Genomic DNA, 24,652 nt, shown 5'->3' with positions numbered 1-24,652 from the left:
GAAATATTGACATTGGAGTAAAATTGTTTGTTAACAATGAATAACTGATTTTGTGAATGGATTATTTATCAAGAGAATTGTATTAAAGAAGTTTCCGGTTTTAATCAGTATTGAAATGACAGACTTACTCTCACAAAGACTTTTGATTTCTGACTTTCCTGCTGAATTAAAATATGTGATTTAATCGTAATCTTGAACATCCATTTGGGAGATTTCGGTCTTTCCCTCATTCAAGTAGATAGGAGCTGTACTTTTATGCCACTTGTTTACAAGAAAATAGCTGCCTGGGAGCGTTCCAAAGATGGCAGCCAAGTGGACTGACTTGCCTTGAAAGGGACTTTTGGGCAAAGTCACATGACTTTTTTTGATGATCATCAAGGAGTTTATTTGGTAAATGTGTCTCCATTGTAGTTTATGCACAAGTCTTCTTACCATATAAATATATGTATCCACCTCTAGCGAGCGTATACGTTTTTATGTGCATTTTTGAAAATCGCAGGTTCTTCTTCCATCCAGCATTTTTTATGCTATATCCCAAAAGTTTGCATACAAATACATGTTTGGAAAATTAGATATAGTGTTCTAAGAAGTAATTTGTTGGAAAAATGTCCTTTGTCACAGCTGGTTAGGACAAAAACTCAGAATAACATACTGTCTCTTTCATTGCTTGTATTGTATCCTGCCTGGTTAGGACACAGATCATTCAGTCAATCGGCAAGGTTTTGACATCACAACCATGAACATATTTGATATTCAACTACTTGGTCCGTCCTGATGAATGACAGTGTAAATATAAACTAATGTGTAGAAATTAGCCAATCATAACAAAGGATCACTTATCACTTCAAACATTCTTAAAATGTAAAGTCCCAAAAATAGCCCATTTAATCCAAAGAGTCAAAGAAATGGTACCTATTCTAACCTAACATTAAAAGTGTACTTTGAGAAAATATATTGCTATTAAAGAATGGAATATGCCCCTTTAACAATCCCTGTGTACAGACATTGACACTTATCAGCTGCCGAGGCTCCAGGGAAGGTGAATGTACAACAGATTCTAAGAATCGTCGACTCACAGATGAGACACTTAGTAAGGGACACATCTGTCTAATGACTGTTACTGCGATTTAAAAAGCTTACAATGATTGCATGATATCAAGAGAGATAAGTCTTTTGTATTGACTAATGGAAACAGGGGAATAAACACTGCACATTTCTACATCAACAGGGTGGTGAACACAGGTTAATGTTTAAAAAAAGCAGTGGCGGGCCATGCATTAAAAATCTAGGCCTTCAGTTTGATTCATGCCTTTAGGAAAACACAGTTTCACAATGAATAAGACACACTATGCCTTTGGGCATCATACATTATATTGCAGCTAACTAGTAATAACAATTGACATTTTAAAAACACGTCCACGCACGAAAGCCAGAACTTGAAATGACACTTAATGCTCAAGCAAGCCTAATTTTAACTGCAGCATGACTGTTTTGTCTCTTTGAACAGACATTCAAAAATCATAATTTTTCATATGAATCTACCAAGGAGGTCTATAATACCTGGAAAAATCGATCTAATAATATTTGCGATTTAAATGTTACTTGCAATAAATTTCGTTTCATCAGGGTTCACGGTTATGCGGTGTTTCATTCATGTTGGATGTGGGATATTCCTACTTTATATCTCCGACAATAAATGCATTCTATTCTCCGATATTCAGATCTGCAACGCTCCCATTAGATCAGCAGGGGTTTGATGTCTCCTAGCAACCCAACTGATAAACAGTGCTACAGCACTAGCGTTTGTGCTTCAGGTGTACAATTATCAAAAGAGATTATAATGTTTTATACAGCTGTTTCTGCTGGCGTGTGTTAAACAAGCTTTAATATCATGTCATGTGGAAACAAACTCATTTATCGATTTTACTTAATAAAGTGAATGTTTATCACTTACTTTGTATATCTCCCTGAGTGTCCACATGTTTGTGTGACATCATGCCCCTGCATCTCGGTGAAATCAGAGTTGAGAATTTCTGCAGGAGCCAACAAGTTGTAATTCTGACTTCAAGATGCATTCCATTGGACTTTTCCATTACTTTTCAAATCTTGATCTGACACTGAATTCTCAAGCAGCCTAATTTACACATAGAAAACTCCTGATGTTGCTATAATAATGCAAAAAGCACTTACCAATTTACTTAAAGTGACAATCAGTTCTCCTTTCCTATTTAATAAATTAAGCAATCACATGGTCATGAAGAACATCTCCGGTTTTAAATCCTTAAGGATCTCTTTCTCAACGGCAATATCAGCAGTGATGACAGCCGACTCATCAGCAAGATCTTGCGCTCTTCGCATTCAAATGACATAATTTAAAGTGTGATTGCATCACTCAAGGCCAGCTAGAAGGCCTCGACCGGGACATATCCTAAAGATCACACCCACCAAGAACAAATAAATCAATCTGATTGACTGATGAATCTGACAATCTGACTTAATTGTCCATTCTTTTGCACTGTTGAGGGATTCTGTGGAAATCCTGAAGGCCTGACGGGGTTGAGCTCAGACTTACGTGCTGCTTCGGCGTCCGGCATGTGATTTGTGAAACAGTGGTCACACTTTGCTTGTAAGCATCCAGGAATAAAATCTGACTGGATAAACTTTTAATTTTTCTCTATTTGTTTGTAGATTAAGGCAAAAAGGTAAATGAGAATGAAAGGATGAAAATATTTATTTACTTGGCATGTTAGGCCAGCAGAGAAGGCATTACTGGCCCTGAGAATTTGCCACTACCAAAAAGCCTATTAGAGACTAATGCTGGCCCCAGACAACATATGGCATTCAAAAAACCCATCAACCTTAATCCATGGGGCAAAAATTGTGCCAAAAAATGTGTTCATTCATTCAGGTATACAAACCTCTTTCAGGGGACAACAATTTTTTGCCATCCAACCATCCATCCATCCCTCCACCCAAACTTTTATGTATATGTGCATCTAAAAAAATGACAAAATACAGAAATTTCAACCTTCTGAAAAGTATGTTAATTTACGCACTCGAGGCTCCTTTTGCAAGAATTTCTGCATCAATGCGGCGTGGCATGGAGGCAATCAGCTTGTGGAACTGCGGAGGTGTTATAGAAGCCCAAGTTGCTTTGATAGCGACCTTCAGCTCATCTGTATTGTTGGGTCTGGTGTCTCTCATTTTCCCCTTGACAATACCCTATTAGATTCTCTATGGGTTTCAGGTCAGGCGAGTTGGCAAGCCAATCAAGCACAGTAATAGCATGGTCAGCAAACCAGTACTAGTAGTTGTGGGCAGGTGCCAAGTTCTGCTGGAAAAGGAAATCAGATCTCCATAAAGCTTGTCAGCAGATCTAAAATCTCCTGGTAGACGGCTGCATTGACTCTCGACTTGAGAAACACAGTGGACCAACACCAGCAGATGACATGGCACCCCAAATCATCACTGACTGTGGAAACTTCACACTGGACTCTCTTCCTCCAGACTCCACTCTTCCTCCAGACTCTGGGACCTTGATTTCCAAATGAAATGCCAAATTTACTTCATCTGAAAAGACGACTTTGGACTACTGAGCAATAATTATTTGCAGTAATTTGTGAAAAAGAAGCCCCAACCAAGTATTGAGTGCATAAATTAACATACTTTTCACAAGGTTGAAATTTCTGTATTATAAATTCATTATTCTAATATTTTGAGATACTGGAATTTTGATTTCCATGAGCTGTAAGCTGTAATCATCAAGATTACAACAAAAAAGACTTTATGTGTAATGAATCTAGAATATATGAAAGTTCTACTATTTGAATTAAATTATGGGAAAAACTTCTCCACGATATTCAAATTCTTTGAGATGCACCTGTATATCTATTTATCCATCCATCTACTGTATATTCATCCATCTGTCCAACCATTCATCCACTTAAACAATCAATACATCCATTATTGTCCATCATCCATCCACCCATCCATCCATTCATTTCATCCATCTATACAATTCATCCATCCATCCATCCATCCATCCATCATAGATACTAGTGTGCAAAGGCAAAGCGCAACTACAAATTTTTGACCAAAATTGGGTCTCTTAGACCATGATTCATCAATCCATCCATCCAACAATCTAGCATCCATCTATCCTTTTTTATGTTCATCTATTCCATCCATCTACTGTATGTTCGTCCATCCATCCATTCATCTGTCCAAAACATCCATCCAACTTTGTCCATCCATCCATCCATCATCCATCCATCATAGATCCTGGCGTGCAAAGTCAAAACACAACTACTCATTTAGTCAAAACTGAATTTTGACCAAAATTGGTTCTCTTAGTCCACGGTCTGTCCTGTAACAGACAGTTTTGTACATTATGTACAAATGATTTGGCTGGATGTTCAAAGAACTCTGTTAGCTATTATTCTTAGTTTCATTGCATGTGCTGTAACTGCGTTTTGCATTTTTAGGGCAGTATACATTTACACATTTAGATTGAGAATGTAAATGAAGATCTGTTACCTTTGCTTTATTAAAGGCATCTCGAATGTGATGTTCTCTGCGAGTGTGGTGTTTAGGAGCCAGGGCTTCTGGGAAGCATATGCCACAGCACCTCTTTTCCTGTCAGAGGGGTTGCCATAACATCAGTGACCTCCTCACAACACCAATGTTGCTCTTAAATATAAAAGAAAAGCTTTATTTTAACTGACCTACACTAAAAAAATTCTTTTAAGATTTACTGTGTGCTCAAACAGAGTTATGTCATTAACCTTTTTGAGTACTGTACTTCAGCGAGTTTTGCAGGTATCGTTTCATTTTAAAAATAATCACTAAATGACTAAATAATTACTTTTCAATAATAATAATTATTATAATTTTTTATATAAAATCTATTTAAAAAAAAAAAAAACTGTATGCAGAGCAGTGTGCATTATGCAATGATAAACATTCACAGTATTATGTTGCATGCTTAATTCAACAACATTTTTATTGAGTAAAAATGAGTACAAATAATGAACACTGGACATGGAAAGTCAAATTGAGCACATTGCATTGTGCAGTGCAGTATTCTGTGGAGAATGCTTTGTAAGCTCATTTTAGCAAATGTACTGTAGTAGGTCATCCGGATATTCCATGCATTCAGACAAATTGCATACTGTGCATAGTACACATTCTGCATACTGCTAAAATAGTATTAGTATGGTAGTGTTCTATTCCAAACCAAGGTCTCATTTGTTGTGTATATGTGTTTATGTTTGTGTACATACCGTATATCCCACTCTGTAGCTGCATCTGTAGGGCTGGAAACACAAATCCATAATTTAAAAATACTGTCATGAAGCATCTTAAATAGACACTTTAGTACATATCATAAATAAACTCTCAAGCATTGCCAGTGACCTCAACTACAGAACATTTCTGCAATGCTTCATATTAAACCTGAAATGCTGCTGCTGATGCCATGTAATAGAAGACTGCAAATAGTGCTGTGCAATCATGCATGGGTCAATCGATAATGCAGTAGTGCTGACCCGAGTCTGGGCTTACACTGATGTGAGTACAGTAAAAAAGACTCTTAAGCTTTAGACAGGCAGCAAAATAATATATTGGTTAGACTAATCCAACACAAATTGTTGTCTTAACAGCAAACAAAAGCATGGAGAACATTTGTATGTGGTTTTAAAAATGATTAAAATCCTAATTGAAAATTTGTATTTCATAATTCGGGACGCAACATGTACTGTATGTAACAATCACAATGCACAGTGCAGTTTATTTGTCAGAATTCACTAATTTTCCTGCTCTCTTTCCCCATATAATGAACTACACTCCATTGCTATGTAGTGTTTGAATAAATGGAATGAATGTGATACAATTTTATCACTTGCAAAATGGCAGTGTGGTCTAAAGATTGGATTTGAAAAACAAACTGAAATGGTAAGATTCTGGAAGAGAATATCCCATTAATTTTCTCCAATGGACTTTTAACAAGATCATAAGTCTTTCAAGAAATAGAGACTATGAGGTCTGAGATTGTTAAACAATAATATGCTTTGGTGGAAGCCGCAACTTAGTGTGATTTTCAACTTTAATAGTTAAATTCCCAGTGAAGAAAAACACTACCATTATCCTAAAGAGAAATCAACCAATCAGAGAAGTCGCTGTTACCATGGGAATTAAAATCCTTGCAAAGGAGTATACTGACCACATACTCCCATGAAACATTCCGTTTGACGTAATCAAGTCGATCTCCGTACCCTCATAACTTCATGGGAATACACAGTCTTCTACTTTTGTCTTTTTTCGTTTTGCTTGAAGTCAAAGTTTGTAATGCGCTTAATCTCGTAGCTGGCTGGTTTGGTTCATAGCTTGTTTTCTTATTTATTCCTACTGACAAAATAAATGGGAAACAATACTTCCGGAACTGGTGCAGCTGAAAAAGAGGGCAGGTGTTCAGGATCTCAATTGGGTGCTGTATGAACAAAGCCTTAATGGTCTTGTGTTTTAAAAGCATTGGGGATTTATTAGTAATGGTGTCCTTCGTTAGACATACTGGACTGGATTTAGATTAATTTTGATTGAAACCATTGAGTTTCATAAAAAGATATCTTAAAGTAATTTTCTCATTTGTGCTTTGACATGAACGGCTTCTGATTGGCTGCTGTTAACCCTGATGATCAGAGCATAATGACACACACACACACACACACACACACACACACACACACACACACACACACACACACACACACACTCACACACTCTCACACACTACACACACACACACACACACACACACACACACACACACACACACACACACACACACACACACACACACCAGCCCATTGTGACAGCACATGCTACTTTATTGATGGCCAGGGGGATGATAGTCTATTTTATCATCAGCACCAACTGTCTACTTTTTGTAGTAATAGACTTTGTGATAGACTTCTAGAGAACGTATGTTTGTCACCTTTATGGTAATGTCTATAGATAAGAGAGCTGTTCAGAGAAGTAAAACATTAACTATAAAACTCTAGCTGCGCCCGAAATCACGTTCTGTAAATGTATTTACTGCTTCTGATGAAGGATGCACTTCTCGGCCAGTAAAAAATGACATTCTTTAGGTATGTAGGAGAGCAGTATTAAACAGATTCCGGACATAATTAATTCGGGAACATGGGCATTGTCCCATGACCAGAATATATAATCTGATAACAACAACGTGAAAGTAATCTACTTTGGTTTTGTTAAAAAACAGCACCATTTAAGCACAAGAAACAACTTACTTGGTATAAACTGTATATCACTTACAGTTGAGAAGAGCCACCGGACTTTTGGTTCTCTGTTGTTTTTATAACCAGCATTTGAACAGCGAATTTTTGATGGCCATGGAAAATGGAGCAATGTGATAACAATTTACCTGGTCGCAAAAAGTAGTCCATTAATTTACCTGATGAAATTTCACCTTTTGATGACCCTTTATGCTTGGCAGAGCTAATGTGTGCTTCTAAATCACTTGCACCTTTATTAGCAACTGACACATAAACGCCATCTTTCCATGTCATACATTCTGCTTCCCATGGATCTTGACCTGGACAAAAGCATGGGAATTTTTTATGCAAATCTTCATAAATTCTGGCCGGATGTTTTTTTAAGGTCTGAAAAAGAGGACATATCTGGGAAAAAGAGGACATATGGCCACCCTACCATATACTTTAGCACATGTAGTAATCAGCAGTGCTGGAAAAGCTACTTTGAAACTGAAGCTTCCCAAGCTTCAAACTACTCAGTAGTTAAACTAGCCATCCATTCAGTAGTTAAACTACAGCCAAGCTACTCTTTTAAAAAGGTAGTAAGTTACACTACAAGCTAATAACAAAATGTAGCCATCAACAATTAAGCTATTGCCAGTCAAACTGTTGCTGCTACCACCTCTACATCTGTCATTCATATGTATGAATTTCATATTCATACTTTGTACATATAGTATATTTCTTCTTTCTCCTATTTTATTGTGTTGTAAATTGGGTTTTTAATTGTGTTTTTTTTTACTTCTATTTCTACTCCTTATCTATCTATCTATCCATCTATCCATCTATCTATCTATCTATCTATATATATATAGAGAGAGAGAGAGAGAGAGAGAGAGAGAGAGAGCGCGATATATATACACTGTCTATATAATTTTATCGTAAAATGTGGGGAGAAAAGTCATATCAAGAATTTCACTACATGTCGTACTGTGTATGGTTATATATGTGACCACTAAAACTTGAAACTGTAGTAGATTTATTTTTAAATATATAACAGAGAATTCTATTAATACCGCAATCTTGCAGAATTCAATAATATTACCTGAAGTAAGCTGAAGTATGTAATTTCTAGCACCACTAAACAGAATTGCAAAATATAATCACTGTTTTCAAAACAGCTTTCTGAATACCCTAGTCAAACAAGGAGATAGTCCAAACCCCATCTCATGCCATTGGTTGACTGACGTTGTTGGGGTGGGTATAAACGAGTTCAAAACAAACTGAGCAATTTTCATAGTGCAAAAGAAACATAGTGTTTAAGAAAATTAACCTATTAATGGTTTACTAAAAGCTGTCTCTGCATATTAAGCTGGGATAGGAGAAAGTATTTTAACACTGAAAAAGTAACTACTTCAGCTTTAATAAGGGCAACATTCCCTAAATAACTATGGTATTTGCAGTGAAAGCATTAAAACAAAATGAACAATTGTTGCTACAGTCATGGTTACTAAAATATTACTATAGTAATACCATAATGGTTTCTGCCAATAAACGTATAGTTAATACAGTCATAGTCTCAGACGGCACACACATTCGATGGAACTTCCAGGAGTTGACGCACACAGGACGTTTAATTAGCCCACCTGGAAGCCGAGTTCAAGGACCATTCCAGTGCTGTTTCTGACCATTTTGGTCGCAACTGTCGGACGGTGGTTGGGGTGGCTGAGGGGTTGCGGGATGCAGACACTGTGGGGTATTGGCATGACATAGGGGTGGGGCAAGATTGGCACTGGTGGTCCCGAAAGCCAGAGCAGGAGACGGGTACAGAATTTGTGGGCGGCTTGCGATTTGGCACCCCAAGCTGGTTGCGAACTAGGCGGTTGCCATAGTCATAGGTCATTTGGAGTTCCCAATGCCCAAAATAAGGAAACCGTTTATGTTAACCTGTTTATTTACACAAACTGTCCTTAAGAATTTAGGTAAAGTAATTCAACTCCATTGCTGCATTCATAATACCTTATGACAAATGTAGTGTTTTTTTGATGCTACAATGCTACTAGTTGGAAAATGTAGCTTCTTACTGGAAAAGTTACACTATTGGGAAAATAGCTGAGCTATGTCATGCTGATGAAAAATGTAGTGAAGTTAGTAGCGTCGCTACTTTTATTGAACTACTTCCTAACACTAGTCATCAGATCTGTTCCAAAACCTATTGAGCTGCCTCGCTGCCTCCTATCTTCATAGACATCTTCATTCAAAAGGCAGTGTCTTAACCAATAAGTGACTAATTTAAAACACCATCCACTTGACGCACACAAGATACTCAAATAAGGCTCAGCTGATTCATATATTAGCATGTTGCTGAGCTAATCACTTCATATTCTAATAAGCACTGATTAAACATTGACTCTTTTTGCCATCTTGGATTTTTTCCACCGCAGCAATGCACGTAAAGCTATCATACTGACAGATATACTTAACTCTTATTCTACTTTTATTAGCGGAGTCAATCTATTACAATATTTTTTTAATTAACTACATGACATTCTCACAAGATTCACATTTGTTGTTACTAAGACTGAGGTATGGGTTAGTTTAGGTTAGGGTTTAGGTTAAGGGTTAGGGTTAGGGTAGGGTTAGGTATAGGTATAGGATTAGGTGTAAGTTTAACAGTGTAACTACAGATGTAATTAAATGCAGGTATTTTAAATGCAAGTACAATTAAACAACACATATGTCATAATAAGTACACTGTATCAAATGCTTTAGTACACAATAAGCCTACGGTCAACAGCAATCCATTTAAGTTAATTATTCAGTTCTGTATTTACAGGGCGTGTTCTTGCACTATTTTTAATATTGCTACATATAACATTATGTACATATAAATCAGATGGATGCTTTTGGAGCATCATACTGGTTTCAGTATAATAAACACCTAATTTTTAGTACGCTGTATCAAGTTAAACGTAGTTGAAACTTAAAAATTTTTGTCTTGAGATCCCTGCATTCTGTTGTGCTTCGTCTAGCTATCAAGATCACGTCCTATATGACTGGCTCTCTGTCAGTGGCTGCACTGCTTGTAAGTCTTAACAAGGCACGCTGACTGCCCCCTGTTGACGTGGCTTGAAAAAATGCTAAATTACACGTACTTCAAGCTTAAATTGCTCTGATGGTACTAAAAATACGTACTTTTATTACAAAATGTATGTACAGGTTCAGGATCCATGATTAATTGCATTCATGTTTTTTTACACATTATTTTTTATATAATTAATCACACTTCTTTAAGATGCACATGTATTGAGCACGGCTATGTGGAAATAAACAGACCAACAGAACAAAGCCAGAGAATTAAAGCCAACAAACCACATTGAAGATGATCAGCACTGCACAGCATGACAGCACATAAGCACACACAAACCCTCTATCACACTCAATAAGGGAACACAATAAGTAATGGCTGCACTCTCTGTAGAAGGCACTAAATGTTTATCTATTTTTGTGTTTATCTCTTTGAAAGAACTGAGCACCTACCTTTCATTTCCCTCTGAATCCATGGGCAGTCTGCAAAACAATAAATAGCAAAATAATTACTCAGACATGAAGCAACATTAACATGACAATGATGTTGAAATGCATTGATTCTGATAAGCTGTGTTGAGAATTAGCTGCTATCACAAAGGCAGCACACCTAAAACTGCAATACAGTTTACATTGTTCTGCATTGGCTCTGTAGTTAAGCTATGGGACAATTTGTTTTTTGTTGTTAATTTATAGTAGATTGATGTGGACATGCTTAATCGGGCTGCAATCTTCACCATTTCCCCTCAAAACTGGATTTCTTCATAAATGTAGGAAATGCTCAGTGCTTAAAAATAAGATTTTTGCTGCTTTTTCAATTTACTTAATTAAAAAACTAAAGCAACACAATTCTAGAACATTTTGTCACAACTTGCGTTCTATCCATTTACATTGTAAAAAGGAGGTTTACATAATACATTTGAGTTGTGACTACATGAATACTTTTGTGGTGTTAGTGTAGCATTGATGAAACTGGACTGATTATTTCCTTTTCCCAGCATGCCTTGCATGGGACTCAATAGAGAGAGTAAATATAAAAATGACATGTTATTTTATGTGTTTTTGAGTAAGATGAATATAAAGGGTATACTTGTGAGTGTTTAATGTTTTGTTAGGTTAAGATTTAGAAGAGGTTCTGTTATGTTGGATTTTGGAGGGTTACCATTATGGTGAAGTGTGGAGCTTGAACTAATGTTGAGGACAGGTAGATGGTGCTCATAGATATGATTTCTTGCTTCATTGAGCAATTGCTGTGCCAACCGCAGCATAATTACTAAACAGCACATATTTAGAATGCTAACATTCGGTTTCACTAGTTAGCACTTAAATAAATAAAGAGATTTGTCTGAGCTATACATTAACATGTCTAATTTTGTTGGGTTTACCCAATTCAAATTGTTTGTGTTGAGATTACACCGTAATATTAAGTTATTACTAACACTCATTTCAAGCATGTGGAACCACTGTTCCCTATCTGTCACTCACTCGACGTTGTGTCGATGAGTTCACACTAGGGGTCGCTCCTGCGGAGCCCAGACATCTCTGATCTTGAGAAAAGGCCAATGGAAATTGGCCTGTGGCATTTGCATGCCAAACCCCAGGACATACGGTTATAAAAGGAGTGATGCTGCAAACACACTTCAGATATCTTCTTTGGAGCTGGGGTTGGTTAGCACTGGGGGCGATATGGGGACCTCAGTGGGAGCCTCTCCACCGTGTATTCGCCCACGGACCTCCCACTCCCCGTCACTCTCGCATGCTCCAACCGAGTGCTGAGGCGAGGTTGCTGGTTCGTTTCACGGTGTATGTAGCTGCCATATTGGCACATCACGATGCAGTGGACGGTAAGTATTTAGGGTAGCACGATTTGATCATCAGGTTCCTGAGAGGTGCGAGGAGGTTTAACCCCCACCAGGTTGCACCTCGTTCCCTCTTTGGGACCTCTCTGTGGTCCTTCGGGGCTTTCGGGGAGCTCCCTTCGAGCCCCTTGAGTTAGCAGAGCTTATGGCGCACTCAGGGGACCTGCAGGCATTATCTGTCAGCGAACTGTGCCTAGAGTTCGATCCGGCTTACACTCACATCATCCTGAGACCCCGACCGGGCTACGTGCCCAAGGTTCCCACGACCCCTTTTAGGGATCAGGTGGTGAACCTGCAAGCGCTGCCCCAGGAGGAGGCAGACCCAGCCTTAGCATTGCTGTGTCCGGTGCGCGCTCTTCACATCTACTTGGATTGCACGCAGAGCTTTAGAAGCTCTGAGCAGCTCTTTGTCTGCTTCGGTGGACAGCAGAAGGGAAGCGCTGTCTCCAAACAGAGGATCGTCCACTGGGTCGTCAATACCATCACTTTGGCATACCACGCTCAGCACGTGCTGCCCCCTGCTGGCCTACAAGCCCAATATAACAGGGGTTTTGCGGCTTCTTAGGCGTTGTCCCATGGCACCTCTCTAGCAGGCATATGTAGAGCCGCGGGCTGGGCAACACCTAACACCTTTGCAAGATTCTACATCCTCAGGGTTGAGCCAGTGTCATCCAGTGTGTTATCAGGTGACACAAACAGGTAAGTTCGGGTCATCTGGCCGGGTGTATCGCTTGTGCACAGTGCCTTTCCCCTCCCTTGAGGCGAAGATGTGCGCTCTTTCCCCAGTTGCGTTTGCAGGAAGTGTGAACCCTGGAGGTTTTTCCTCCCTAGCCTAGTGGCTGTCGAGTCTTCGGAGAGGCTTGCTGCCGCACCAGTACGGGCATCACCCAGGCCACCGTACTGAGGTAAGTGCTCCACATGTGCTGGTTGTCCCCTAGGTAACCCTGTGTTATGTATATTCTGCAAAATGATTTCCCTGCCGGTAAACCGCATCTTCCTTGGGCAGAGGGCCCTCTGTCCTTGGTCGCCGTGTTTGTAGTATCTCCTCCCCCCTTGGGTAGGACCTACCACGACTATGCTCCGCACTATGTGCTTCCGCTCCTAACCGGTAAGACACCATGTGTCGTATTCCACCTAACCCCCCTGCTCCCCCCCGGGTGTGGTCTCTGCATTGTCCTCCTCTTTGGAGGGACACCCCCCAGCTTGGATCATATATTTGGCCCCCAGCCAAACGATTTCGTTCCTTTTTTGGGGAGAACAATAGAGAGAAGGCCACGGCTGGGCCAGCCAGTCCTTATACTTCTGAGCAGTTAGCCATTTCCCGAGGTGCAGGGGACCGCTTCATACCTGCCAGGGGGGTAGTTATGCGATGGCTTGCTGCGCTGGCTACGAGGCACACAGGGGTCTGCCCGTCTCCCCCCGGTGGAGGGAACGAGACATTGTGTCCCTCCTGCCACAACACTGAACCAACCGCTGAAATGGCCCGGTCTTTGGCTCGGCTCCTCAGTGCGATACCTGATGTGTTTGCAGCGTCACACCTTTTATACCCGTATGTCCGGGGGAGTGGCATGCAAATTCCACACACCAATTTCCATTAGCCTTTTCTAAAGATCAGAGATGTCTGGGCTCCGCAGGAGTGATCCATAGTGTCAACTCATCGACACAACGTCTCATTCCCTCAATCAGGGAACGGAGGTTACATAAGTAACCGAGACGTTCATGATTGAATCAATTTCAGCCAAAGAGCAATTTTTTTATTTATTTGCTTTGAGTGTGGGGCTGTTAAAATTGCCATTCCATGTGAAGGACAACCGTAGAAAGCAGATGGCACATGCGGTTCTAGGAAAGTGATTTTCAGACACCGTACTGAGAGACGTAATTAGCCACAGTGAGCTATAACAAAATGATTGACATTGTGATTAAAACCACAGCAGAGCATTTTTGGAGGTGCTAAGCTAAACCTCCAAGGAGACTTTCTGTAAACAACTACAGTATAATAAAGCAGACAAATAAAACAGAAAACACCTGTGTTCATCTTACAAACCTAAATGGTTTAAGATTATTTTGTATTCACTGAATATCGTTTAGTAAAAATGTTATTATTATTAGCATATAAAGGTGTTGAACTATTTACAACGTTCATGCTTGTGATCACTTTAGAGTCTAATATTTTATATAGTGACAGTAAATGGCAACAGCAAATGCATACATTGCTTTCTCGTTTCATCATGTCCTCTTTGTTGCATTGTAGATTTGTGTTTAGAACATGTAATGTTGACATTAGAAGCTGTGAGAGTCATTTATGTGGGCAGATAACATTTGTCTGATAATTGATTCAGATAAAAAAAGAGGTTGATACTGTCGGCGCCTTGGCTTGGGTGTATCTTACAAACTTAAATTGTGCAATCTTATATGGTTAGCTAAATTTACTTTTAATTATGTGCAGAATAGAATAAAATGTTCACAAGTTAAAATTAAATCTTTTGATTGAAGTTATTAAGTTTGCACTAGTTCAAATGTTAACTCTTGATATGAATAATTACGACATTACTTGCGGAATTACACCCATTGAAATTAATTTACAAATATCAATGATATACAAATGAGCATTTGTACTACTTGTAATTCAATTGTTGATATCAGGAATGGATATTTATACTAGTAACAAAGTATTTATTGATATGAAAAAATATAACTTTTAGTAAGCGCATAGCTGCTATGTGAAATTACAACTAGTATGAAATAAATGATAGGTACAGTATCTGTAATTGTGTTTTGGACAGGAGTCAAATGACAGATCATTGTGAAATTCTACTAATAAAAGTGCAGTTACAGAAAGATTACAGCTTTTACTTGTTAAAAATATTTTTTGGTATAAATAATTGGTATTTCCATGAGTAATGATGTAATTTTATATATATATATATATATATATATATATATATATATATATATATATATATTACTAGTAATTCCATTACAGATATCAAAAATTTGCATTTTAACTAGTGAAAATTGAATTATTGATATCTATAATTTGCATCCTGCACATAATAAAATGTCGAAAGGGCTTGCGATGAATCTTGTATTCTCATTTTCATTTTCAAAGCATTTTTTTTTATTATTACTATATAATAATAATAATAATAATTAGCTTGAAATATATTACTTTAAAGGGTTAATGTTTGCAATATATTTAGCAAAATATTTATTTGAGTAACTATGGCTGGGTTTCCCCAAGCATTAAATAGAACATTAGTAGCACTTTAGTACTTAATCTCTACGGCACGTTTCCCAAAAACATTGTTATCCAAGTAGTTTGTAAAAATGCTTGTAAATTAACAAGAGCTTTGAAACACTCTTAAGTCAATTAAGTGCAACATAAATGTATCTTTCTCGCATCTTTCACAGTTTATCAGAGACAAAGGGACATTGAATAAATTATATTATATTATTTTGATCATTGGAAAGCCATTGTACATGGTTTTCGGAGGATAAAAAAAAAAAGAGTGAAAAAAAAAAATCGCATTTAAATCAATAGACAGTCTGCGCATGCAATGTGATAGGTCAAAATTAGGTCTAAAAATCTACATTTACATGACACATAATACAGTACAGTATAATTTTTTATTGGCCCTATCTGATAACTAACTATAATAGTAATAGAAAGATGATCTTATTAAACAGATTTCTTAACAAGCCATATGTAAGTATAGTGACCCTGCAGTTTGAACCTTAAATAATTAGGCAAAAAATAAATAAAATATGGTTAATAAAGGAGATTAGAGTGAGTGTGCAATGAGATTTCCTTACACGTCACTTTTATTAATCTCTATAAGCTGAGTATAACCGGTCCTGCTCGACCCGCTCCGAGTGGGATTCGATCCGGCATCTCCCCAGCATGGGAGACGGGCACCCTAACGAGTGGGCTAAAGGCTACATGCAGCCTCTAGCATCAGTCGCTAGTGGACCTCTTGTGGCCAGGTGAGTCAGGTTTACACACTGCACAACTACATGTCAGCTAGCTACCGTTACACTCACTCCCCCAAACCTCACTCCCGCCCGGGTCACGGCACCACTGTAACCGGTCCTACTCAACCCACTCTGAGCGGGATTCGAACCGGTGTCTCCGGCATGGGAGGCAACATGCTAACGAGAAGGGCTAAAAGCTACAGCATCTAATGTGCATCTTGATGCCAGGGGAGTGAGGTTTACATACTGTACAGCTACCTACCAGCTGGCTACAGTTACATGAGCACATCTGAAACCAAAGCCATCATTATTACTTTAGTTCCATTCTGGGGAACACTTTATAATAACTACACAGTATAAAGTATTTGTAGAGCATTAGTTTGTAGTTAATTGATCATTTATAAATTATTGTTCTTACATTATTAATACATTAAAAAGCTACATATAAATAGTATGTTTTTGTTTCTATTCACATAAACAAATTATTTATTATTGTTTAATAAGTTCATATATATGCAGTTTGATAATATTTTTTATTCTTAGTAAACAGCTTGTTAATCATACCTAACTGATGTATTTTAGTTGATGCAAACCAGTGGTAAAGAAGTATTTTATTAATAAAGCATAAATGGTGAAACTGAATTAAACAGTCATTTTAATTGGCAATAATGAGAACATGTCTGCTCATAAACAGTGTCTGGGTTTTTAAAAAAAAAAACAATTATTTTTTTATTTAACTTTAGTGTCTGTTTTGAGCCTTTGTGATTGAGATGCTGTGGAGGTGGTTATTTCAAGGCCAAGTATTCAGAGTAATGTATCATTAATAAATGTTAAATTAGGCATATACAGTTCTCACTTTAGATTAAGTCACGCAAAATGCTTAGTTAGCAATTAGTCAATGCTATATTATGACATATATGTTAAGTAATAATTGCTTTAATAGTACGTGTTACTAAAACAGTGACAAATACATTATGTTTAAATGTATATCCAATTAATTACATATATAATTTCTTTATTTACTATAAATTCATGCCTTGTTCATGTTTAATAAACATCATCAAACTGCCTATAAATGCCTATAAACTACCTATATCAAACATATCAATAATACAATAATAAATAATTTGCTACAGTGAATATAAAACAAATAAACTATTTCTATGTAGCTTATTAATGTAGGAACAATAGTTTATAAATGATCAATTGACTATAAACGAATGCTTTACAAATACTTTATACTGTGTAGTTATTATAAAGTGTTACCAAATTTAGGTGCCTTGACAAGGTTACAATTTCCATGTTTGTTAGAATTTGTACATTATTGGCCAAAGTGATAAAGCACCCGTAACAAGGCACTTAAGTTCTACTTTACAAAGCGCGACTTTACGTCTTGGTTTGGGAACAGAGTATGTGAGCGGAGCGGAGTGGGAGCGTAGCGAGTAGTGGTGCGGCATGATTTTGCCTGGAGCGAGGAGAGTGTTTTTAAAAAATTGGAGCGTCATTGTTTTCTCTCGCTCCAAGAGTGCTCCATCATGGGAACAACAACAGTTAACAGCCCTTAAAGAAAGCCCTTTCACCACGTGTTAAGCCGTGTTAAACACTATTGGCATGAAGGAAAGACAGAATTTCCAGAATGAAATTCCAGAATGAATCCGGTAAAAAAAAAATATCAAAAATTAAAATCTAGCAGCACTTGGTAATAGTCAAACTCCAGCACGAAAGGTACTTCCGCTTTGTTTTCATGCTCCCTATTATTGCGTTAAGCTTGCGGTGAAGCTTGAGTTAAGTGCATGCTCATGTCTCGTTTCTTTATTCCTACATCAGCTGGCGTATAGTGAAAATGAATGACGGGACGGCGAAGGAGAACACGAGTGGGGAGGTGATTGCCACGATCAAAGGTTTGCTGTGAAATCCTAAAAAACACGAAAACACGATGATAATCCATTCACATGTGGAGAGAAAATCTAAAGGTCAGTAATAATAATTCCTTTACATTTATATAGCACTTTTCTAGGCACTCAAAAGCGCTTTAAATAACATAGGGATGATGCGACGGCAGCCATAGTGCGCCAGAACACCCGCCACACACCAGCTATTGGTGGGGAGGACAGAGTAGAGTGATGTAGCCAATTCAGGGATGAGATTAATACAAGGCCATGATAGATAGGGGCCAATGGGGGGAATTTGTGATTTTTAATGACTACAGAGAGTCAGGACCTCGGTTTAACATCTCATCTGAAGGATGGTGCCTTTTTACAGTATAGTGTCCCCATCACTATACTGGGGCATTAGGACCCACACAGACTGTAGGGTGAGCACCCCCTGCTGGCCTCCCTAATACACATACAGTATATCTCTCTCCCCTATTAAATATTTTGTATAATCATTTCATCATTAAAATCGAATGCATCACAATCTTAACTGTAGGCTATAATGTCTCGCATTATATATTATTGAACTTTTTATGACCTAAAACACCAACTGAACTAATCAATATGTTAATATTGTGTAATCTGATTGTGATCAATTGACATCTAAATGTATTTTAGTGCCATAGGCTAATTTATGTGCTACACACTTGCAGATGAAGAAGCTTAGCAAATGCGAACAGAGAGAGGTAAATTTTAAATCTTTAAAAATCCAAAAGCTAGTATTTCTAAAAGTGAATTCTGCATTAGAATTTGTTAGTTAGTGATATTTAAAAGCATACTGAAATAACTTTACAGTGAAGAGGTAGTTAGGAAGCCATGAAGCGAAAATAGAGCTGGGTTTCTCTAATCATGGAGTGCAGAGCGAACGAGGAGCAGGAAATGAACAATCCGGAGTGGAGCTGAAGAATGCTTTGATCGCAGATGGGAAATTGTTGGTGCTCCACTCCACTCACATGCTCTGTTTGGGAAACAGGAATTACTCCATCATAAAATAACGAGCAACATTAGTTCAAATGATTGTAAAAGCTTAAGTTACGACATAATCGGTTAACCCACCCAATGTTTGTTACTAAAAAATATTTTTCTTACTAACGTTTTCTTACTAACAGTTTATGGCCACGTCCACACACAAAAAAAAAAAAATTAAATTCTCTTTGTTTTGTCCTTCTGTCCATGGCGTTTGACAGCAAAAACTGAACTTTTAGAAAACGATCTATGAAGTTGATACATTTGAAAATGGCATATTTGCATTGTAGTGTGGACAGGGAACATGGAGATATTTGAAAACGATTACGTATTTATGGTTATGTGACACAGTAATGTGATTCATTCAACCCAAAACTATCAAGATGGCGGCCCATGTTGTAGCGGCATGGTTGTGCCTGATATTCACTTTGATAGTGTTGTTAAACATAAATGTTACTTTGTACAACCTTCATATTCCATTCCTTCAAAGGACATGGGAAGTTTACTTGGAATTGCTGTCCGGTGAAGGAACATGACGACAACTGCATTTCAGACCGTATATGGAAAAGCGATTTTTTTTTGCAAGTGCAGTAAGGGGAATTAAGAGTTTCACATTTTTGTGTGGATGAGCTGAACTTGAAACTGGCAGTATGGAGGGAGAATATTTTGAAAAGACCATTTTCAAATGTTTCTGGATTAATGTGGATGTAGCCAAACATTATTTTAGTGTTTACAGGCAGCCACCAACTGTTGAGGATCAATGAGTGTTTTTCTTTTCTAATATTTAATGATAAAATAATTACCACTAACTTGTAGCATCTGTATTGAAAGATCTACATTTAAGACAGGAAATGCTGAGATAAAAAGCTGTGTGAGTCATTTATCTGACAATTTGTCTGATTAATGATTCAGATAAAGCAGAATGTATTCTAGCCACTGGGCCTGAGCTCTGATCATGAGCCAGAAATATTGTATCCAACATGAACATTCTCACGTAAAAATAATTTCCTTTCCGAATAGAAAACACCCAGTTAACCCAGTTAACCCAGTGAATTTTCTCACTGGCGATTTAAACAAACATTTACTACCATTTTCCAAGAGTTGCATTTAGCCTATTCTTGGAGAAGACAGCTGTTCAAGAAAATATTTTGTGCTGCAAGTCTTTGTAGTCTAGATCTATAGAAAACATTTAGTTTATCCTAAATTGGTGCAGAAACACTGGAATATGCCATACTTGAAACACTGTAAATGGGTAATGTAAGCTACAACGTGAGAGAAAAGATTGACAACACCTGAAATAACTAGTCTAAGGTTAGTATGCAGTATCTAGTGAGGCCTTACATGGATCTTTTATTATTTGTATGTCACTTTGTAGGGTACTTCACCGAACTGCTGCCATCTGAAATGTGTCAGACAGCAATTCTTAGCACAACTTAGTTGCGTTAAGAATTGTTGTCAGGGGGCCTGAGTAGCTCAGCGAATATTGACACTGACTAGCACCACTGGAGTTACGAGTTAGAATCCAGGGTGTGCTCAGTGACTCCAGCCAGGTCTCCTAAGCAACCAAATATGCACGGTTGCTAGGGAGGGTAGAGTCACATGGGGTAACCTCCTCGTGGTCACGACTAGTGGTTCTCGCTCTCAAAAGGGTTCGTGGTAAGTTGTGCATGGATCGCAAAGAGTAGCAGGAGTCTAAGATGCGCAGATTGATGTCTCAGAAGCGGAGGCAACTGAGACTTGTCCTCCACCACCCAGATTGATATGAGTAACCTTGCCACCACAAGGACCAACTAAGTAGTGGGAATTAGGCATTCCAAATTGGGAGAAAAGGGGATAAAAAGATTAAAAAAAGAATTACTATCTGACACATTTCAGATTGCAACAATTCATAAAAGCAATCTTGCGTAGCTAAAAACATTTGCGATCACATACTTGTGTAGAGAAGTATCGAGAAGTTTCAGGTCTAAAACGACAATTTCATTTAAACAGCCAGAATGTTTAACCTTTATTGTGCTACACATAAGCTACAGAGATGTATTTCCTGAGACTTTCAGTAGTGCAACTAAAAGGCAAAAGCCATTTCATTCTTTTCATATGTTATACTTGTTATAGTTTACTTCCATGTTGCTTCTTCATCAAATAGCAATGTCAAATGTAAATCAAGTCAATCACTAAAACAACAGCGCTACCCTGATGGAAAGGGGTGAGGTGTACACTAGGCATGACATAAAATATCAATATATCGATTATTGATCGGCACATTATTTTATTGACACGTTTAGAGGCATTAATATATTAACATTAGCCAACTTTTAAATTAGAAGCCTAATTTGCATACTTTCCAATTCAGAACCAGTTGCCTTCCTGCCTGCGTAATAGTGTTGGGAACCCACAAAAGGGTGACATAACATTTACTGAAACTGGTGGTGGGTTGATCAAGGCACAGTCCAAACTAAGTTGTGGATCTAGTCACCATACAAACAAAGGATTTTGTACTTCTTCAAGAATTAACAATGTGACGTTGATGAGTTTGCAGATTAGTTTATGAAACTGGTTTAACTGTGAAAACTGGACGATTAGAAATTATTATACAATTTATCTCTATGTATCTTTGAAGAGGTTTCATACAAGGTGTCAAACCACAAAAATATATACTTGTAACTGAAAATACATTGTGTAGGCTCTATGAAAGATACATACTGCATACACACAATATGTCATCCGGTGATGGCTAGAATAAATCATCTTTGTCCTTTGATGGTGATTTGGGTTGAATATAATAGAGAATGATGTTATCTGAGCACTGTGGAACTATATGGCATTTAAAAAAGGCATCCAAACATCAAAAAGCAAGCCTCAAATAAACATTGTAACTACAAATAACCTATGTGACAGCGCACCAAAGAACAGGTGACTCATCTGTTAAGAGGACCGGATAAAATTGTTGACAAGAACATTGCAGCCTCTGTTTGACTTGAGCTAGTTGTGTGTTCGACGGATTAATAACCATTGCCATGTTACTTGTGTGCTTGTATGTCCATACTGTATTTGTATTGCTTATCGTGGATGCTATTGAGAGGCCTTAAGAGCTCTCTTTCTTGAAAATAATTTTTAAGGGAAATTGTCAGCACCATATGGATTAAAAATGGAAAAATAATAGAATTGTTTTTAACTTGATTAAAAAAATATAATGTTAAAAACAGCAATATTTTGATGGCAGTTATAGACCATTTACTATTTAAAAGGAGCTTTCTGTGTCTTACACAAGCCTAGAACTGAACAGTCAGATCTTCACTCCGGGCTTATTTGGAATACTTAATAGAACTGGGAACAAGAAAGCAATTTTGTATTACCTAGGAACCATGATTAATTATATATAAGTTCACAAAACAGAATCTCAATAAAGACGCCTCAGCAGAATACTTCAGTATGTGAATATTACATATGACATTTTTAATATGGTTGCAACTCTTCATGAAAATACTCACAATATATCTACAGAGGTACTAAAGCCATTTCAAGCTCCGTATAAAAGCCATTACTCATCACAGCATATTCTCGGCACACCGCTTTCTTTCCCAGGGCACTCTGGCTCGAGGAACACTCAGGAACAAATGGGAAAGCACTGTGAATACCCCAATCTGGATATGAAATTAGTGACCACTTCAGCCATAGATTTGAGCTTTTCAATTACCAGCAAATTCCTATTTTTCATCTTTTCCACCACATCCCTGTGCACAACCACTAAAGTCATGGGGGAGGAAATCAACATTTGAAGAGTGACAATTATCTTATCTTTATGACAAATGATGTCATTGTTAACATAATAATTAGGGGTAAATCTCCAAAATTGTCAATCAACTTTATAGTCCTATTAATAGCAATGATTTGCTTAAATGTGAGTTGTGTAATTTTGCGGAATTACAAAAATAATCACTCAAACTTTGAGTCAATGTTCCTGGGGTGCTTAAAAAACAGAACAATGTTTTGATAGTGCCTTATTTTCGGAGGAATCAACCATTGAAAGGATTATTTATACTGTAGATGTATCTGCAGTTAAGCTGGGATAAGAGAAAGTATTTATATTTCAAGGTTGCACACTCCGCCTTTATATATGACGATGGATTCTGCATTCTCACCTGTTCCATATCACAGTTCCAGAGATCTTTTGCATCTCGCCCAGTGCAGCCAGTAACAGAGATGATTTCCCACAACCCACCTGTCCAACTATCATTGTTAACTGACCTGAGGAGAGAACGCAAACAAATCAACAGACCTGTGTTTTGAAACTCAAACACTTCCCCTCCGCTACAGCGCTCAAATCTCATCTGCGCTTGCGTTTAATTTAAAACATTCAAACATGCACAATGATGCTTGACACATCTTGTACACACCAGTGTTTTCCACGCAACTGTTCAGCACCCTATAGGAGCCAAACTATACATTTTGCAAATGTTTTTTTTTTTTTTTTTTGCAAATATAGTTATTATTCAGAATATACTGTACAAGTTACAGTTGTAAATCAGAATATATAGTTAAATATACTGAATATATAGTTGTAAATCCAAATATCAAAGTATCAATCCTGAATATATAAATGCACCTCTAAATATAAACAGTAGTTATAAATCTAAGTATAAATCCTAAATATATTTGTAAATATCAATAAATACATGTAAATATGAATAAAAATGAAAATATAGTTATAAATCTGAAAATATAAACCTGAATATATTGTGATAAATCAGAGTATAAATTTGCAAATTTTAACATATAGTTATAAATCCTGAATAGATAAATATATATTTGTAAATCTGAATATATATATATATATATATATATATATATATATATATATATATATATATATATATATATATATATACACACACACACACATCCTGAATATATTTTTCTAAACGAATAAATAATTTTAAATATAAATATGAAAATATAAACATAAATCCTAAATATATAGTTATAAATCCTAATTATGTAGTTATAAATCAGAAAAAGTTATAAATCCTGAATCGATAAATGCATCTCTAAATATATAGTTATAAATCTGAATATATTGTTGTAAATTTTAATTCATAGTTGCAAATCTAAATCTATAATCTGTATGTAAATCTATACTGTAAGTAAATATATTCTGAAAATGTTTTACATCTGAATGTATACATTTAAATCCTAAATGTATAGTTATAAATATAAATCTACTGTGCAATTTATATATAGTTATAAATCCTGAATATGTGGTTATAAATTGGAATATATAGTTATAAATCCGTACACTTTATAAATCTAAATATATAAATAAGATATTAACTGTATTTGTAAATCCAAATACATATATTTACATCCTGAATATATGGATTTAAACATTAAAATAAACTGTGCATTTGACAATATAGTTATAAATCTGAATATGTAGTTATAAATCACAATATATAGTTATAAATCTGAATATGTAGTTATAAATCACAATATATAGTTATAAATCTGAATATGTAGTTATAAAACAACAATATTCTGAACAAATATTGTAAACCTAAATATACAG

The 24,652-nt window shown here is 36.9% G+C and overlaps 1 protein-coding gene across 1 annotated transcript in view; it reads right to left on the bottom strand.

Annotated features, from left to right (window-relative positions):
• LOC127638414 (ATP-binding cassette sub-family C member 8-like) overlaps nt 1-24,652 on the bottom strand; it is a 101,376-nt gene that overhangs the window by 31,716 nt on the left and 45,008 nt on the right. Inside the window, exons 17-20 of the mRNA XM_052119935.1 lie at nt 23,229-23,334; nt 10,812-10,841; nt 5,283-5,315; nt 4,537-4,635 (exon numbers count right to left, since the gene is read on the bottom strand). Of these exons, the coding sequence (XP_051975895.1) occupies nt 4,537-4,635; nt 5,283-5,315; nt 10,812-10,841; nt 23,229-23,334 (268 nt within the window). The remainder of the gene's footprint in view (nt 1-4,536; nt 4,636-5,282; nt 5,316-10,811; nt 10,842-23,228; nt 23,335-24,652) is intronic.

The sequence above is a fragment of the Xyrauchen texanus genome, chromosome 46, assembly GCF_025860055.1.
Source record: "Xyrauchen texanus isolate HMW12.3.18 chromosome 46, RBS_HiC_50CHRs, whole genome shotgun sequence".
Lineage (NCBI taxonomy): Eukaryota > Metazoa > Chordata > Actinopteri > Cypriniformes > Catostomidae > Xyrauchen > Xyrauchen texanus.
This window is presented reverse-complemented; position numbering and strand designations above follow the sequence as displayed.